At 42.6% G+C, this 20,177-nt stretch overlaps 1 protein-coding gene across 1 annotated transcript in view; it reads right to left on the bottom strand.

The window, feature by feature from the left end:
* Positions 1-13,045, bottom strand: part of LOC107106661 (protocadherin-15-like) — a 237,199-nt gene extending 224,154 nt beyond the window's left edge. Inside the window, exon 1 of the mRNA XM_015406844.1 lies at positions 12,955-13,045. Within this exon, the coding sequence (XP_015262330.1) occupies positions 12,955-13,045 (91 nt within the window). The remainder of the gene's footprint in view (positions 1-12,954) is intronic.
* Between the last annotated feature and the right edge of the window lie 7,132 nt (positions 13,046-20,177).

The raw sequence follows: 20,177 nt of genomic DNA on the forward strand, positions 1-20,177 counted from the left end.
TATTATAGATTAGTGGTGTAATCCAAGAACAAAAATATTGTTATATGTTCAGATCTGGGGTTTGGGGAGGCCACCTTTACTGTTTATTCCTGATTTTCTGGTAAGACAATACCCTTTTGGGATTCAAGTCTGTTTTTTGGGGGGCAATACTTTCAGGGATGTAACCAGATGTTTTTAAAGAAGAAGGCACTGAATATGCACAGAAGATAGTGCTTCCCAGGGCTATTTTTGGACAGGAACGCACAGAAACGGAATTCTGGCTGGCTTCAGAGTTGGCCATGCCTGCTACAGCCCAAACCTCTGCGTGCGTGGCTACAAAGGGAAGGCCTGGAGGCGGGTGGGCCAGGAGGGCCCCTGGAAGGATCGGGGAGGCATTTAAATGCCTCCCTGTGCCTTCCTCAGCCTGTTTAAGGGCCGGCTTGCCCAGGCTCCCCGGAGCCGTGGGGCACCCAGGCAAGCCAAGGGAAGGCATGGAGTGTGGCCTAATATGCTAATGAGCTGTGCTGTTCGGGGTGTGGCCTAATATGCTAACGAATTTCTGCTGTTGATTGTGGCCTATTATGCTAATGAGTTCCTGCTGGGCTTTTTCTACAAAAAAAAGCCCTGGTTCTCCCTCAAAACCAAAGACCCCTAAATTTCAAGCAGACTGGAAAAGGGGTTCAAAACAGACCCCCAAAGTAGTTCCCCCTTGAGTACTTCTCTCCACTGTGACTTTGGGGGGAAATGGCAACTGCCCAGCAGCAAGACACTGACTCCTTGCTGCATCTGCTTTCTTTACATAATCTTACAGTGACTGACAATAGTTTTCTTTAACCTTTCCAGTGAAAACCCTGCATTTGCTATCCTTCTTTCTTGAAGTCCCTTTCCTTTCACAAAGTAAGGAAGATTCCTTTGCAGAACGTTACCACCCCCTGGCCCCCTTACTGCACTCTTTTTTTAAAAAAAAAGAAGTTCAGATTTGGTAAACAAACAAACAAACAAACAAACAGAACACATGTACTTGCATGTGATGAATCAATCATCCAACAGCTATGAGACACAGGTTTCCAATTGTTATGAGACACAGGTCTTTATGCTGGGCATCCACTATAGAGGTAGCTTAATCACTACTATTATTTAAGGAGTTTCTGCTGGGTCTGACCTCTCATTCATTTGAAAAGGAGGAGCAGCTACTGCTGCTTATGATGATAAGAGCCTGAACATGCAAAACACCACATAATATTTTTTTCAGGTGTTTTTCTTAATGCCTAAGAATCACAGATTTGTCCTTACTTTTCTGGAATTCATAGTAATGGCCCCAAGCATTCGTTTTCAAGTCTATTTCTGGTTCAGAAATTCTGATGCACACCCTTATTACAGATCAAATGAAATATACATGACTTCATGTCAGCTCAGTCACCATTGCTTTCATTTGAGCCAGTTCAATACATTCTGCTGTGAGCAAGTTCTACTATATAAACACCAAATGTATACTTTACATTTCAAAATGTAGCAGGTGCAGCCGCTGAAAGGGCAGACCATGCACTATCTGGTGCTTTAGTGCTCACGGAGGTACAGTGAAGTCAAGGTAACAGGCATTCTTTATTCAGATTAATGTAAAAATGAGTTTAAACAGCAAAGAGACCATTTCTAGAACACACATACATTCTGAAAGACACTTCCAAAATCTCCTCCAAGAACCATAAGTGCTAGTTTTCTCTCTGCCATCCCTGAGAAGACTGGCTGGCCACCCTGTAGCCTCATTTGGTACCCTTAATTCCCAAAATGATGTAATATGTCATGTTTTGCACACTTTCATGTGATTTTTTGCTGTTTCTAGTGTGGTGTACTTAAATAAACTGGTTTAATGTGATTTAATCTGGAATGTGTGGTTGATTTTGCTCTCCTTACAATTCCTACCAAAAGGAAAAAAATGGGGGGGGGGATGTGCCGCCCTGCAGCACACTCAGGAGAGCAGAGCTCAGGGCAGCACTTGTGTTCAACATAGCACAATCACACATGAGCTGCGGGTTCTTCTCACCACCAGCCTGTGTAATGTTTGATTACATTAGGGCTTACATTGGGGCTGAAATAGTCCCAACAGGGTACTACTGGGCTCTGGGGGGATAGCCAGATGTATCACAAAGGACACATGTTTTATGTGATGCAGGCTGAGGACTCAGACCCAACCTGTGTAATGTGTGACTTTTTAAAAAATCCCCCTTGGATATACACCCCCCCCAATCATACCAGTGGTGTACCCGGGGTCTTTGAGCCTCAATGCAAGAAATATTATTAAGTCCCCCCTTGACTCCCCACCCATCCTTCGGTCACAAAGTTTACTAGATCATTGTGAGGAACAAATTACATGTAAGAAAATCTAACCAAACATTTCTGCAATACATTTAATACTTATACACAAAATGGAGCCATTAACCTGACCCTTTTGGTGGGCAACTGTATTCCTCTTGGCGGCCTGACTTGGATCTAGGTCTTTCACAGTATGCAGGTCTGTATTGCCAGAAGCTGCCTGAACAAATCTCCCCGAAGCTATAACAAGCTTCACCTCTACTAACGTTTGCACTTTTACTATAATTAGCATATTTCTCTGTAGTAAATCTATATAATCTGTTATTTTCTGGTTGAAATGGCTCTGACACTCAGACTGTTTTTGGGTTTGGGGGGTATTTTTGCATATGTGTATGTGTCTACATTAGGGTTGCCAAATGATTTTTACCTTGTGGCGGGGGGCTCCCGGCTGGCGATCCTGAGCGCGCACGCGCACGCGCGCCGCATGCACATCACCCAGATGTGACGTCATGACGCCGGGCACGCTGGGGGTGGGGTTTCCCCCAGGGGCCGATTCCGCGGGGGCGGAAATCGGACCTCCAAAGCGGGGGGAAATCTGCCCCCCAGGGGGATTTGGCAGCCCTAGTCTACATGTGTGTGCATGTGTGTGCCCATGCTTGGAATTCATGGTGACCTCTGGCAACTCCTACTGGGGCACAGAGGACATTCAGAGAAGTGGCTTGATAGCCTGCCTCTGGCCTCCCGGCCCTGGTATTCTCTGGAGGTCTCCCATCCAAATACTTGCCAGGGTCATCCTGCTTAGCTTCCGAGATCTCACAAGATCAAGCTTGCCTGGGCTATCCAGGTCAAAGCCACACTCAGGCTGTTTTTAGCATCAGCTAAAGGGGCTGCATGGGTTTTTTTTATTTCACTAAAGCAGAGACTAATTAACTTGCTTACTGTAATACTGGTCTGTGGAAAATATGACCTTGCAAATGAGAGGTAGCAAGCAAAGTAGCAGTCCCACTGTATTTCTACACCAGGCTTTCCTGTGGTTTCAATACTCGTCCTAAATACCAGTGATTAAACAAAAGTAACATAAGGCAATAAGATATGGCAGACATAAAAACTTCAGCCATCTGCTGGTTCATATGGAGCTCACCCCAACTTGACGCCGCTAGCAAATACATAATTTCATGTTTTTTCCCCCTCAATTTCTCTAGTGCCTTCACTTATTCATAAAAAATGTTGTGCAAATAATCATCTGAGCAGCAGATCTGACCATTTGTTTAATTTCTCTGTCAGTACAGAGAGAATAGTTACAAGAGGGGCTGCTGCGACAGTCCCAATGAAAAGGCAGATGGGATGCAAAATATTTCAGATGAGAGATTTTATTAGGGCAGCTGTGAAGGTAAGTGTTTGGAAGCAAGATTTGATGTTTGAAGAACACAGAGTTTGGCCACTTGCAAAATGCCACCACTTTATTCTACCAACACTGCTGGTCTGATAAAAATTCTAATCTAAAACATTTAGGTCCTATCAACCTAGGAAGGCTTCAAAACAAAACACATTCCAAATTAAACTTATAAAACCCACAACAAACAGTAACATTGAATACATCAAATACTGTTTAAAAATCTCATGAAATAAAGAGTCCAGTAGCACCTTAAAGACTAACAAAATTTGTGTTTGGGTATGAGCTGAATGTCCTGGAAGGTTAAAATGTTCCCTCACTGGTTTTTGAATGTTGTGGTTTCTGATGCCAGACTAATGCCCATTTTTTTGTTGAAGAGACTGGCCTGTTTGTCCAATGTAGAGGGTGGAACAGTATTGCTGACCCGTGAGGATGAACCTGAGATGGTATGGGTGATGTTGCTGGGTCCACTGATGAAGATAAGGAGTCCTAGCAACACCATCAGTATCCTAGCAAGACTGTCAATGGATCCAATATGGGCCTGCTACCACCATTTTTTTATCCACTAGGAAAAAAATCTTGAATGGAAACCCTGGGAATGAAGCCTGCCTGGGACCTGTTCCACTGTGCCATTCTGCAGAAGTTCCCCTAGCTGAACTCTGAATTCAGGGTAAGGGTTATCCACCTCAGTCGAAGCTGGGTGGCAAGGGGGTAGGGACAACAATTCTAACCTGTAACCTTCCTGAACTATAGACAAAGCCCAACTATCAGAACTAATCCAGCACCAAGCCTCTGGAAATTGGGCCAGCCTATCCTTAAAACTGGGAACATCTGCAAATGCTGGGGTGGATAGTCACAACTTTGCTAGCTGTTTGCCCTGATCCCTCTGGGGGTTCTGTTGAGTAGAACTCAGCCGTGAGGTACCCTTTCTTTTTGAAAAGGGGGATGACTAGAAAGGGCATTGAGGATACATGATTTTTTTTTTTGAGGATACATGATTTTTTTTTGAGGATACATGATTTTTTTTTTGAGGATACATGAATGATGGCTGATGGTGCTGTCTCTTACCCCTGAAGAAAGGGGTAGCAAAGCTGTGTTGCCTTTGAGAGAAATGTTGTCTCTGGGCTGGAGCTGAGGCAAACACACTCAGCAATCTGGCTGTCTGGTGGTTTTTCTTCATAGTGGAGAGGAACTCATCTGTGGAATGCAAAAAGAGTTCATCCCTCAAAGGGGGGATCCTTAAATTACAGAGAGTCTCCAGAGGCAGAGCAGTGTTGCATAGCCATGAGTGCCCCTTGAGGACTATTGAAGAGGCCATCAATCTGGCTGCTCCATCAGTGGCATGTCTATCCATGTTAATCTCCGGTTTTCAGAATTTAATCGCCACACACTGGATAAATTTAGTCAAGGATTGGATTCATCAGGGAACCTGAAGACTCTCCTAGAGGAAAAAATTGGTAGCCTCCCATAATCACTTGATAAGTTGCTGCTTGAAAATTGAGAGTGGAGGAAGCATAAAACTTTCTCCCCAAAGCATCCAGACAAGGGCTTTCCTGTTTGCTAGGGATGAATGCTGGCATGCCTACATGTCTTCCATTAACTAATGAAGACAGTGGTTGGTGTGTGGACAGAAACTCACAGGAGTCCTGCTTTAGTCTGTATAAATTTTCATTCTTATGAGGTGTGGCCCGAATGGAGGATGGTTTCTGCCAGACTGGAACCATGAAATCAAAAAGACCTTCCAGCATCGGAAATGCAACTATCCCTGAGTGTTGAGGTAGAGACGACTCAAAATTCTGTAATTCGGATAGTTATGTCAATGTTTTTTTCCCATGCATAGCATTTGTTCTCTGTAGAGATGGAGGTCTTCAGTAGAAGATACTGGGGTCAGGTCACCCATGGTATCAGGTGACGGGTCCGAGGCACTCTCAGAACTATAACAAGATGCTGCAGAGACCTCTTCTTCAGGCTTGTGGTATGGAGAGAACAGAATAGAACCACTGTGGAGTAGGCGTCCACGTATCCCTGTGCATTTGGGTCATGCCCCTCTAAAGTTTAAGGTTGATGTCCAGCCCATCTATTTAAATAGGATGACAACATATAGTAAGAATGCTGAAGGGGGGCTGCAAGTTGTTAAGATAAGGGAGGTCCCGATTCTGAGGATACCAGTTGGCCCGCAGGGATGCCAGGTTTGTCATGATCTGCATCTGAAAACAAACCAGCAAAGGAGGCTAGATGTGGTGACAGCATGAGTGGGGGAATCAGGATGAAATCCTGATCAGTCTCCAGACCCTTAAAAGAGTTAACACATCCCTACTTGGGTGCAGACTTGGTCTTCTCCTTATGGTTCGATTTCTTATGCTTCTTCACAGGAGGTTCTGAATGTGACCAAACCTTCGTCAACAATCCTGGAAAAGACACCTAGATTCTGTCTCCAGAGTGACCAACGTGGCTCTTTTTGGAGGGATTGGAGCCATCCTGATAGTCAGGCCCATAGGAACCAAACAGGCCTATGGGAGCCCATAAGGGGGTTCAGTAGTTGGAGCTGAGGGAAGTGGACCTGAGATAGTAGGGCCCGAACTTGCAGTCACTTTGGAAGGAACTGAGGACAAAGCGTTCTCAGTGCAGCTTTCAGCCTAGAGGCCCTTTCTGACTCATCCTTCAGGGTACAATGCTGGTAAATTGAGTAAGCTCCAACATTGTGGGCCTCTCCTAAGCACAGAAGGCAGAGTTGATGCTCATCACTGATCCACCTTTTGCACATTTTTTTTAAACAGTGCCTTGGATGCTATGACAAGGGACGAAAAGCACAACAAACAGGGAGAGCCCAGACAACGGGGCTAGCCTACAGCAAAATAGACTCCTGAAGGAGTGCAAAATGAGTCCTAGATGGACAAAAAGGAGTCTTCTTTCATCCACAATGACAACAAAGAAAATCAACGGCGGGTGCTAGAAAGCTCCCTAGCCTTGCAGTGGCTTAGCGGGAACTGAGGGAAGGGGCACCTGGTGAGGCAGCATGTGACATACTGGGTGGGAATCCTGCATATGTGTCAGCTCTGAAAAAGGGTGGGGCACCCCCTCTTTGGAGTTTGAGCTAGAAAGAAAAGGTCCCACAGTCGGCTTGCGCAGGTGCAGGCCCAATGTGGGGCTGCACAAGAAGACAGAAGATGAACTGTGATGATAGTACAAATATCTGGTGTCCACATTCCCTCCCCCATGGCCTCTACCTGCAATAGCTGAAAAGATTTAATGTCCCAGCCATCACATTGATCCAGATCAGAGTGCAAGCGACCAATTAAGAAATCTGCTGCTGTTTTGTGTTCAAGCAGCTTTCAAAATTACTTTCCGCTGACATAGACTTTCAGTTCTGTATCTTAAGATCCATGCCAAAATTATATTAACATGGTTAGATGCATGTCAGCTTCATTCCTGAGAAACTCATTTAACTGGCTGGCCTTCAGGTTTTCAGAACAATAGGTAAAAAGTAAAGGCTTCCCTTGCTCAAAAGCCATTGAATCCGACTAGGGATGCGGTGCTCATCTCAGTTTCCAAGCCGAAGAGCCAGTGGTATCCAACGACATTTCCATGGTCACGTGGCTGGCATGACTAGATGCCAAGGCACACATAATGCTGTTACCTTCCCACTGAAGTGGTACCTATTTATCTACTTGCAATTTCTTGCTTTCAAACTGCAAGGTTGGCAGGAGTTTCTGTTTTAGAACAATACTTGGAAACAAAACTCAGATACGCTGAAAATTCTAAACTGATGTGGATCTGAAAAAACAGATTTGAAAAAGCCTTCACTTATGCTGGATAGGGCCTGTACTTAAAAAAAGAGAGCGAGAGAGAGAAAATCACCATGATAATTAGTTGTTTTCATGGGCCCCTGGACAGACAACTCAAAATTAGATTTCATCTCTTGCCCAGATGTCAACCCACCCACAGGCTGAAAAAAGGGAAGCTGTTCACACTTTGCCAGGAACAATTAGTTACCATATAAAAGATAACATATGACTCACACGTCTTTCAGGACACATTATGCTAGTAAACACAGCTTGCATTCTCCAGGCTTCGATAAAATCCTGACTGTCTGTCATTTCATACACGCCCCTCCTACAATCCAAGGTGGATTTGAGTACATAAAGAGGGAACACTGTTCAGTTCTGTTGCATACATGATCTATCCTTTTTATTTTTAATGTAATTATTTCTACCCTGACTTATCTGCTCAGACTCAAGGTGGGTTTGTCAGTCCTCCATACCTGTTGCCACCAAAATTGTCCCAGTTTGAGGTGTATTTAAGGTGACATCCAGGGCTGCCATGGGCAGGGGGAGCAGAGGCACAGGTTGGTGTGGGGAGAAGAAACCAGGCAATCTCCTTGCTCCACTTTGTTCTTACCCGGCTTGATGTATATAATTCAGCAACTGTCAGAAGTTTGTCTAGGAATCCGCAATTGCTCATTTCAACACCTTGCTTGAGTGGAAATCATAGCACTGTCTTTCCTACAGTACAGCTTTCACTCCTCTGTTCCATTAAGGGCTAGAGAGAGTCTTCCCCCACTTCTATGTTTTCTTTAAATGTTGCTCTGGCACAAAAAGTTATGGGACCTTTATATCATGGTCAAAATCATCTTCATCTAACTTTGTGGCAATTTGGTTCCCTATTATGGATTACCTAACAGAACATGCTGATGTTCCTGCTGTAAACGATACTCTCTGTTTGTGGTAATTTTGAAAGATATTTAGGTACCTTGAGTATATGGTTTAAAATGGAGAAAAGGAAAACAGGGGAAATTTAATCTGTCTGTCTGCTTTATACCCCACCCTCCATGCTGAGGCAGGCTCAGGGCGGCTACTCACTGTGTATTATATATTTCTATATTAGCATTATATATTCTAGTTAATTTATGGATTATCGATGTATCTTTGTTATTGTACTATTGTCCCATCTTGGGTTTTTTTGAGAAAATGCAATAAAATATCAATTATAAACATAGTATCACTGCAATGATCTTCTGCTGGGATTGTTCTCTCAGTCTTTCAGAGTGAATTTGGCAAGAACTGAAACTGCTTACAAAACTTTTACAAGTAGGAAGGCAAGATGGCTGTGGGGGACATGGTGCTGCTTATTTGCTGCTATTTTAGAAATGACTGCAGGATGGTCTATACTGAAGTCACAGCTTGAGGGGGAAACAGAGAAAAAAGTGGTTTAAAAACACACACACTCTGATGTAGAACTCTTGAAGAATTTACAGCACTTCTGAATGAAGATTAGCTTCCTAAAACCAAATTATCCCCCCCCCCCCTTAGAGACATAAACATAAGAGCAGCAACCACTGGGTCAGATTATAAGCAGATGGCTACTTGGGGTGCCAGGCTTGGGAAAGGGTTCACCTGTCACAGGTGATATATCCAACTATCCAATCAACAGGGGAAATCAAGCAGTAAAACAGTTCACCTTAAACTGTAAAGCTGGCAAGATCAATCTGTATGGCCAGTGTTGCTTTAATGGTTGAGGTTTAATGTATCGCACAACTTCAGTTCTCATTCAAAAACACATTCAACAAGCTGCATACAAGACAAGTACCTGTGATATCATTGATACTGTAAAAATAAAACACTGAAGTCAGGACATGGGCAGCAAATATTCAAAATGGAAGGGAAAAGAAAAGATGGTCTTCTTCTACAGCACAACTTGGTCTTTAAGTGGCCCTGAACAAACAGGTAGCTTACAGTTTTTGCCCTTGGCTCTGAGGAATAGACTCTATGAACTATAACTACCTGTAACAGTTTACACATGAACCTCTTAGTATGGTCCTGGACAAACCCAACAAGATGTGAAAGATGCATCCAAAACTGTCTTGCCCAGAGCAAACTGCAAGTTCAGAGGGAAGTTTTGAATCATGGAATAGGCATGGGAGAAACAGACAATCTCTCATTCAGCAATTTCCCTGGAACTTCAAAGCTGCTACATGTGGTTAAGAATGACTCTATACATGGATCAAATTGTGTCTTTCTGTTTTGGTTCTCAGACCAGTGTCTTTCAGGTACTGAAAGCAAGCTGAAGGAACTAGAAATCTGGAATACATCCCACTCAACTACTCTTGGCTTGGCACTTATATAAATGCAATCAGGATTTCTTTTCTCACAAACAGAAAGCCAAAATTTCCTACCATACTTAATAGTACAAGCCATTAACTTGAGATTACTAATTCTGTATCCTGCAAGCTTGCAAATTAAACAAAATGGTAATTCATATTATCTGCAGGGCTCTAGTCGGGGGGGAGCTCTCAGGTACGGAGCTCCGGAAGAGAACCTCTAGGGGGCGGGGCGGTCACGTGGTGAAGCCCCGCCCTCTTCTTTACCCCGCCCTCTGCTTCGATCCTCATTCCGTTTGGGAATGAGGATGAAGCAGGAGGGTAAGTAGCCGGGCCTTCTGACACACTTCCGGTGATGTCAGGGGGTGTGGCCTTCTGTCACTTCCGGTGATGTCAGGGGGCGTGGCATATGCAAATAAGTTATGCTAATGAGTTATGCTAATGAGCTCCGGCAGCTCTTTTTCTACAACAAGACCCCTGATTATCCTACATTCAGTCATTAAATTGCACCTTATTTGAAATTCTGAAATGAAGAATTCACTCAACTTGTGCAATGGCTTACCCTAACGCTTAGGATAATAAGTGACAAATTCAAACTTTGATGTCTCAGGAAGTGTTAGATCAAAAAACCTTCAAGTTGTGAGTAGCCCATTGTTTCATTTATTCTACAGGCTAGTGAATGACAGCTTCATTACAAAAGTATATACCACATCAATAATTGAAATAGAACAAATATGCATAAACCGATACCATCAATATCAAAACCCCAGATGAATCTGTTGACTTGGTCATTTGGGGGTTAAGTAGCATTCCTAGAACCATTGGTCTACATGGTCAACAAAAGAACATAAAATGCCACCAAGGAGAAAGTTTATCAGAGCATCTGATGAAAAAAATGGACCCATCTAGACATGCACAACAATTAAATATTCTAAGTAGTGCATCTCAATATGTTGGATCCAATGAACTGTATAAGGAATGGCTCTCCCTTCCCCCCCCCCAGAACCTCTTAGTAGCTGTGGCTGGGAGTCAGCAATCAATCAATTGATCGACCTTTATTGGCATAACATACAGACCATATGACTCAATTTGCAAGGAATACTGCATGCCTTCTCGAAGCTTCATACAGAAATTTTGCAACACTTTCAATTATTACGTGATTTTGGGTTGTCAGCAAAAAGGAAATCTTACATTTATCAGGTTTCCCTGAATACTTTCTCAACCATGGCTCAATGAATGTAAGGCGCAGGTCCAAGTAGAAAGTACATGAAAGAAACACATGTTGATGAGTTTCTATCTCCTGCTTAGTGCAGGAACACAATCTACTGTTGAATGGGGTTTTTTTTGGAATCTCCCATATAATACTGCTGATGGCAACACATTAAACCTTACTAACATATATGCTCTTCATTGCCCCGGGTTTGTTAAACAAGTTAGATACTCATCCCTACCAGGGCTCTTTTTGTAGAAAAAGCCCAGCAGGAACTCATTAACATAATAGGCCACACCAACAGCAGGAACTCATTAGCATATTGGGTCACACCCCTGACAGCACAGCTCATTAGCACATTAGGCCGCACCCACATGTTACCAGAAGTGTGGTTATCCAGCCACACCCACCTTTTGCTTGTTATTCTGTTTACCTTGTTTGTTGTCAAAACCCAGGGCCTTTTTTTGTAGCAGGAACTCCTTTGCATGTTAGGCCACACACCCCTAATGTAGCCAATCCTAATGAGTTTCTGCTGTTGGGTGTGGCCTATTATCCTAATGAGTTCCTGCTGGGCGTGGCCAACTCAGGAGCCAGCCGGAACTCCGTTCCTGTGCGTTCCTGCCCAAAAATAGCCCTGCCATGGGGGTCAGCAGAGTCTCAGTGGAGTGTGATGCAATGCAGTAGGTTGCTTCCTGAGGACAAGCCAGCAGAAAGCACTCTTACATAAGCTCCTCCATAAGTGGAGCAAGAGCAAGCTAAGGTCTGCTGATTATCCTTTCTTACTGGAGAAGCTTTTGCCACATACCGGAGAACCGTTTGCCCTGATGAATCCCCAGCCATTGGAAACAACGTTTTAAGACTGCTGGGCAGAAATCCATTCCGTCCACTCATTCTGTTCACTGGATGCAACTCAATATCTAATAAACAGTAAGGATGGGTTTCAAGCCAAATATGTTCTTTAGAGAGTTTTTCTTTTCTTTTCTTTTAAATCAGAAGATAGACTTGTGTTTGGGGCAGGTGAGCAGAGTTCTCAGATTAGAATTCCCTTGTGAGATATTGGATGAAATACCACGAGTTAAATAACACTATAGGTATATATGTTGTCATTTGTAGACTAATATGTTCCAAACTGTAATTTCTCCTTTTTTTGTGATTAGTAGAAGGACATGTTCTGAATCGCCTGTTCTGTTGTTATGCTTTTCGGTCTTATAACATATAATATTTTATTTTGTTTTAATTTTAAAACCATATATGGGTCATAACAGTATAATAATTCAACAATAATAATTTTTATGTGTAAATTCAAATAGATTTTTTAAGGTAATTTATTTTGTCATTGGGCTGTATAGCCACAAGTGGAAGCACTCTGAACCAGCGGATGGAGCCCTCCCTGATGCAAGAGGCTCAAGGCACCTCTACTAAAAGAATTAAACTGCAAGAGCCAACCCATTAATACTGCCCTGTAATACTCTGTACATCTGGACAAGCCTCCGTGAATCTCAGAGCAACTAAACCTCCAGCCAACCAGAAACAACCATTATTCCCAATAATGGGAATAGCCCAAACTTTACTAGCCTGAAAAGAAGTTGCATCTAGATTTGCCCACAAAGCAATACTGACATTGTGAATATTTTAAGTTTATTCTTCCCCAGATGACAAACCTCACATGTGAAAGGTTTTTTTTTTTGTAAACATTGGCATATACCAGTTTGCTAACTGATCTGTAATCATTCTCTGGATTCAACTTATATGTCTAAAAAGTCAAGATTTCCAGCATCATCCCAGAGCTAGTAGCCAGGCTGTACTTTTGGCATAGCATCCTAGTCAAGGGAGATATTAGCCCAGGGATTAGCCTAGGAGGTAGGAATACTGCTTTGTGAATTCACAGCAGTTCGGATAGACTTTTTTCTCCCCTTTCTTGCATGACTTTTGGCAAAATTAGGTAGCGCATAACAACAGACTTACCATCATCATTCTGGGCCAAACAATCCATGAAGACAACAGAAACTGCAATCCCTATTGCTAACCATTTTGAGAAACAAAGCTGCTGTAACATTTTATGTCACGCTTCAGTCAAGGCAGATCTGAAAGAGAGAGAAAAATATATATAGATATATGTTGTCTTTAGCCAGGGTGTGAAGTTCCAACACAAAACATACTGGGATTACACAGTTAATTGCTTGTTTAACCCCACAGCATCATCAACCATGTGTCTTCTTTTAAAGTGTTTTCTTCTTTTTTAAATAAATGACACCTTATTATGCTCTTGCACTGGACAAATGACAAAAGGATGAAAACTCGGGAAGAAAACAAGGAATATGTTGTCTGACACAAAACTGGCATAGGGTCCAGCTACACACTACATGGGGACACATGCAGCTGCCTTATACGGAGTCAGACTCAGGGCCAAACTAGACAAAGGCAGGCAGGCATCCCTGGATTCACCCCAGAGAGGCACTGCCATTTTAAATACTTAGTTCCCAACTAGAAACTTCTTTACACTGTTCTGCAGAGGCTCAATTCTGGTAAGGACCACTGACATCTGGAGTGAGGATGGGACCCTACCTCTCCCACACTTTCCCACTTGGAACTAGAGCTGGGACATTGCCTGCATGCCTCCTGGGTCCATTTCAAGTCTGGGGAGGGGGGAGCCCTGCCCTGGGGCACAAGAAGAATCCCCTCATCCCTCCACACTGTGGTGGTCCTGATCAGAACAGGGTCCATTTGGCAATGTTAAGGAGTTCCTCTCTAGGAACTCACTCTTTATATCAGCTGCAGGTCCCTAGGGATGACATCTTATCTAGTTTGGTCCTCAGAGATGTGAGCTGGAGAGGACACCTTCCTTGTTTTTGCCCAAGGACTATTTTCTACAAGTTTTTCAGTGGAAATTTTGGGGACCACTGGATTCCCCCCCCCCTGATTGGGAATGAGTGAAATGCTTCTTAAGACAAGGTTTTACCCCCTCAGGTTGTGCAGTATGAAGATTTTTATGTAAGACAAAGGGAACAGATATTGTGTGCAATTGATATAACATAATGGAAGATAATACACTATTGAAAAAGTTCAGTCTTTTAAATATAATAAAACCTAATTTGATCATGAAATATGCTATTAGTCCTACAGCAATCATGGCTGCATAGTCACCCTGAGACCCCCTCCCTGTCTGAAACCATTTTCCTTGAGCTTCCCCAGCTCCTAGGACTTTATGTCACCATGGGTACATGGAGAATCTATCTTGTATCAAACCAGGGAATCATGATCAGACTATGAGCAATAAAATGTGATTGCAAGATGAAACAGCACAGTTTCCATGAGAAGGCTGTCCAACACTCCGATCAATGGTCCTTGCAGTGGCTCTTTGAGATCCCACATGCCCAGGCTGTTATGAATGACCAGTGTTTGCAGGACCATAACCTAAAATTAATTTCCTTTCCTGGGCATTCCAGAATGCAGAACCACCTTATAACCTAAGGAGCATGGTGCTGTTGTGGGCATGACTTCTAAAATGTACTCCTCCTCCAGATGCTTGTTAATGCACTTTGACTGTGTTCTGTTCAGAACCAGGCTTGAGAAATAATGCACATCAGACAACAACATCATGTGGATGATCTTACTACCCCACACACAATGCTGCACTAGAAGCCAAAACAGAGAAAAACCTCCATGGGGATCCGCACTGTACAGACACACGCTGTACAGATGCACACTGGATCAGACAAGTGGTCCATCTAGTCCAGGATCTGGACTCACATAGTGGCCTACTAAGTTTATCCTTTATAAGAAAATAACTATGGCATATTTTTCACTTTCCACCATTCCATTTCCCCCCCCATTACAAAAAAAAAAAAATCCCCTCCTATGACTTCAAAATTCTAGAAATTTTACATCTCTAGACAGACCACTTCCCTGACCTGGATAACCCAGGATAGCCAGATCTCATCAGATCTCAGAAGCTAAGCAGGGTCATCCCTGGTTAGCATTTGGGTGGGAGATCACCAAATAATACCAGGGTCACTACGCAGAGGCAGGCAACGACAAGACACCCTTGAACATCTCTTGCCTTGAAAACCCTACAGGGGCACCATGTGCGACTTGATAGCAAAAAACAAACAAAACAAAAAAGCCAAAAAAAACCCAGACCAGTGGTCTATTAAGGTCAGTAATGTTTGCTCTGAGTGGCAGAAGTTATCAGGTGGAGATCTTTCACATCACTTATTACCTCATCCTTTTAACTGGATAATGCGGGGATTGAACCAGAGATCTTCTGCATGGAAAACAGATGTTCTACCCACTGAGTCATCATGACCACACGCAATCAGATCTCCTTACATTTTCATATTCTGAATTGTATCAAAGCTATGGCCCCCCAACTGTTGTTAGTCCTCCTGGGTAAGAACAACTTTTTCCACAGTAGGGCAAAAGGCAGGTTGAAAAAGAGGACACCTAAATTAAAAATAGACAAACACACAAACAGTGAGTGGAAAAGATTTAACTCTCCTTACTCAGTGCTCCTCCAATTCAGACACCACCTGTCCCATCAGTTGCTTTTAAGTGAAGGAGGGGGGATGAGAGGATCTGATCATAGATCTCATGAATAATAGGTATTTTGACCCAAAATGGCTGTGAATATGAATTGAGGTTTAAAGAATTCCTTGTTTTAATCTATTATCCTCTCTGTGACAAATTTAGGCAAGGTGCTGTTCTCTCAGCCACAAACACTTATTTTTACTAATAGCAGCCTACAGATAGTGTGTGATGGCACCACTTTATAATTAACTCCTTGTGAAACCAGCACCAATTCATTAATTAAAAAAATAGGTATAGAAAACCAAGAGGGGCATCTTAGGTTAGGCCAACAATAATGCATCTCACTCTAGAGTTTATTTTAAAGACCCACAGTAGAACAAGAAATGAAAAGGGGGGGGGACACAGCATAATGTACTGGACATATTATTTATAACACAGAGATTTATATTCACACACAAAACTATTTAATCTAGCAGATTTAACTCAATGTCACCACTGTGTGATTGCATTTTTGTATTATGGTGACATAAGGAATACCGTCTTTCATTTCTGAGCCAAACAGATTCTCCTTCCAACTCCCCAACTCAACAGCCTTCAGCATCAAAACAATCTGTTCTGCCTTCAATCCGAAATCATTAAAGTCACCGCTATCGCTTTACTTCCAAAAGTCAACTTTTCTTATCTGTGCATTTGCACAGTATCATCTTTGGCACTTATTTACATCACAAACAATAGTATCATGTCAAGATGTTAAAGCTCCTCACTGGATCTTTCATACCTTCTTTATATTCACTGTACTCAAAAGGGGGGAAATATCTTTTAAGTGGGTTGGGGTGGAAATAAACGCCATTTCCGTGAGAAACAGAGAAAGGCAAGCATATCTTAAAACCTGATTTGTATGGAATCCAGGGAAAACAACAGTCACTTCAATCCACTAGATCTTTTGAGTAAATTAGGCAGCTAGATATATGGCAAATTTCACTAGAAATGCCAGTGAACATGATATATTGGAAGTAAAAGCTGGATTTTTTTAAAGACAGCTGAATAAAAAAAATAAACACAATGAAAGGAACAAAGGCAGTCAAAACTGGTTTAAAAGCTTGAATCCTGATAAGCAATTTTATATTAGTGAAACGATAGTTCATCCTCATATAATAGCCATTCTACAAAATAGACACTTCAATTTCCCTTAAGTACACATCTTCTCCAACTTGAGAGGCTTGAATGCCTTTTCTTATCATAGCTATAACTTACTATAATACAGGGATACATCCAATGTTCCCTCTAAGCTGTGGAGTCTTGTGAGCAAAAATTCTACTTTGTGAGCCACTGGCATTAAAGTTGTGAGTGAGTGGTTTGGCTACTGCATAAATCAGTGTGCTCTGGAGCCCCAACCTTCCTGAGCTAAGACAAGAATGTGTGAGCTGGAGGCAAAAAAACGGTGAGCTAGCTCACACTAACTCAGCTTAGAGGGAACACTGGATACATCTATATATGAACATGGGAAGCTTCCTTATACTGCTTCAGATCAATGGTTGATTACACTGTCTGATCTGAATGGCAGTTACTCTCCCAAGTCTCATATAGAGAATGGTTCTCAAATCCTTTTGTGGGAGATGGCAGAAACTGAACCCAGTACTGTCTGTATGCAAGGCTGCTTGGAGCATTAACAGGTCCTAGGACTAGGATTGCCAAACATCATATGAAAACCAACTAGAGTTGTCAGATCCAGGTTGGGAAACTCCTGGAGATTTGGGGGTGAAGCCTGGGGAGGACAGGGACCTCAGTAGGGCACAATGCCACAGAGTCCACCCTCCAAAGCATCCATGTTCTCCAGGGGCACTGATCTCTGTAGTCTGGGAATGAGCTATATTTCTGGAGGACCCCGAGGTCCCACGTGGAGGCTGGCTTCCCTAAATCTAACCATAACAACTTGTTCTTGCCATGCAGAGTTTAACACAGTACTTTTCGATTTGCACAGGTCAGAATCCTGAATTGTACTGCAACTTTGTAGCTGGGACACAGGCCTCTGTGTGTAGACTGCTGCTTGCCTTCCTCTGTTGTTTCTGAGTTAGATGGTAGAAAATGGAAGCCAGGACACTAAATCTGCTGTTCTCTTGACCTGAGCCCTCTAGTCAACCTTTGTCCTTCTCTCCACAAAGAACTTTAACAGACCCCCACAAACTGGGAAACAAGCAGTTTCCCCCCTGCCTTGCCAGAGGTAATGCTAATATTTTCAAGTATATCTTGACTGTTTAAATGTGACCTATTTTTGTCCACAATTAACAGATATTATGGTAATATACTATTGAACTGTACTGACTCAACCCTCCCAAGGAGCAGGTGTCACAGCAAGGATGGAAGAGAGAGCTGGTTGTTCTAATACTGGCTTACGACAATTTCTATGTTTGGAATGTCCAGCCTGGTATCTAAATCTGCTGCGGGCACTAGTGTGACTGTTCCTGCCCAAGTAACTTGTTTTTATAACAACAAAATACATGTTTTCTGTTTTCAACCTTTAGTTTTTCCTACCTCTCATATGGCAAAACCATACACATCACCAAGGTATCATAGGGTGCAGCGGTTTGCAGCTCTCTTTCTAGCATTGGAAGTATTTGCAATATTGTGTGGTGAAAACTAATAGTGTTATTCTGAGTTACAACCTTCAAAGCCCACTGACTTCAATGGACTGAGATGGATGTGACTCTGCTTAGGATGGAACCATAAGGCTTTTAAATTTCATAAATATGTTAACACTACAATAAACAAAGTTATAAATGAAATATTTCATGTTGTTAAAGTAGAAAAAAAGTTTTATAAGGTTGAACTGCATGTGTGTTTGCTTGTTTCTGTGCACTGTTTTGTTTAAATGTATTTAAATTGCATTAGAATATTTTTGTAAGCTGCTTTGGGTCCCTGTTGGGGGAAAATGGGTTTAGAATATGCTAAATAAATAAATACTAAAATCCATTCCCCTCCAACATTTGCGTTAGTTTTCTGAGAGGGAGGGGGAGCTTAATTTTTCATGGTTTCAATTTTATCAGAAATTTAACATTTTTAATTCCAATCTGTCCATCCCAAAACAAGAAGCAACATTTAATTTAATTGTTCGGGTCAAAGCAATTAGCAAAGAAATTGATGAAAAAGAGAAGGACTCTGGACTGATGACTGGATAAATAACCAATTGAACTTACAAAAACAGTGGCGCTCAGAGTCAAACTACATATTACAGAGGTGGACATGGGCTGGCACAGGAGTACTCTGGCTGCTGCCAGCATTTTAGATGATAATTTAGCAGATTAAAAATTGCTGTGAGATCCCAATCCCCCCGGCACAACAACATCATGAGATTTTGTTTCCTCACTGCACCATTTCAAATCCCAAAGTAGACCTAGGAGGCTGTTTTGGCACTTAAGCCATGGGGAGGCAAGATTCCGCGATGCTGCTGCACCATGAGAGATTGAACACTCCTGGAAATTTTTAAAGCACTAAATTCTCATCCAAAATTGTGTTGGCAGCCAGGGGCGTAGACTTTCCAATTTCCCGGGGGCAGGCTGGGCCAGAGACATTGTTATGCTAGGTCCTTAAAAGAACTGGGGCTCAGTGACATCTTAGGGAGGAGCCAGTGACATCACAGGCCATTGCCGCTATCTATGGAGGTGGAGCCATGTGGGACTTAGGGAGGGGCTCCCCAGAAATGTAGGGGGGTGGGAACCCCCCTCCCACAATGTCCCTGGGCTGGGTTAAACCCAAGAAAAAGCGGGAGTTGGCCAGTGGTTGTAGTGGTATCTCCTTCTGTGTCCTGTTTTTGACATTCACTTTTAGAATAGTCACTTTAAGATCTGCAAATATACATACCATGTGCATAGGACAAACTAATGTTCATAAATCTGACAGTAAGAGAGGTAACACAAAAGAGCCCGTAGGGGAATATTTTAAAAGTTTTCTTGGACATTCAGTTTCAGGAGTCTTGTTTCTGCCTTATTCATACAGGTGACTTTGTATGGAAATTTACTAAATTGTGGCATGACAGATGCCTTCATTTGGTAAGTGCATGGTTGGAGTCTCTGAGTCAGGGCAGAATGCAAAACAGTTGTTGTACACTCAATTTCTGAGCAATGTTCATAGTAGTAGCAATCTTCGCAATCTTCGCAGTACTCTGGGACTGGAATAGCAGTCCCTGAGATAAGTAGAAGTAGTCTGGGACTGGAATGACAACTCCTGGAACTTGCAGCAGTGTTCTGGGACTATCATTCTACTCTAATGCCTGTCATTCCAGTCCCAGAACACCTCTGCTACTTCCAGGGGCTGTCATTCCACTCTGTGACCTGTCAATTTAGTCCCATAGCACAGATTCTCTTCCTAGGGACCATCATTCCACTCAGGAGGGTGTCATTCTAGTCCCACAGCAGAGATTCTATTACTAGGGACTGTATTGTGTGCATGTACATGAAAGCTCATATCTTGAATAAACCTTTGTTGGTCTTAAAGGTGCCACTGGACTCTAAATTTGTTTTACTTTGGGGGCTGTCATTCCAGTCCCAGAGTAGCCTGTCTGGGCCAAAAGACCTTAATGGAAAAACCATTCCACATTTTCTTTGCATCTTTTTTTTTGTGCTGCAATGTATTTCAGTGGAGCCCATGCAAGTCAATTGGCATTC

Source organism: Gekko japonicus, unplaced genomic scaffold (assembly GCF_001447785.1).
Source record: "Gekko japonicus isolate JY-2015 unplaced genomic scaffold, Gekko_japonicus_V1.1 scaffold928, whole genome shotgun sequence".
Lineage (NCBI taxonomy): Eukaryota > Metazoa > Chordata > Lepidosauria > Squamata > Gekkonidae > Gekko > Gekko japonicus.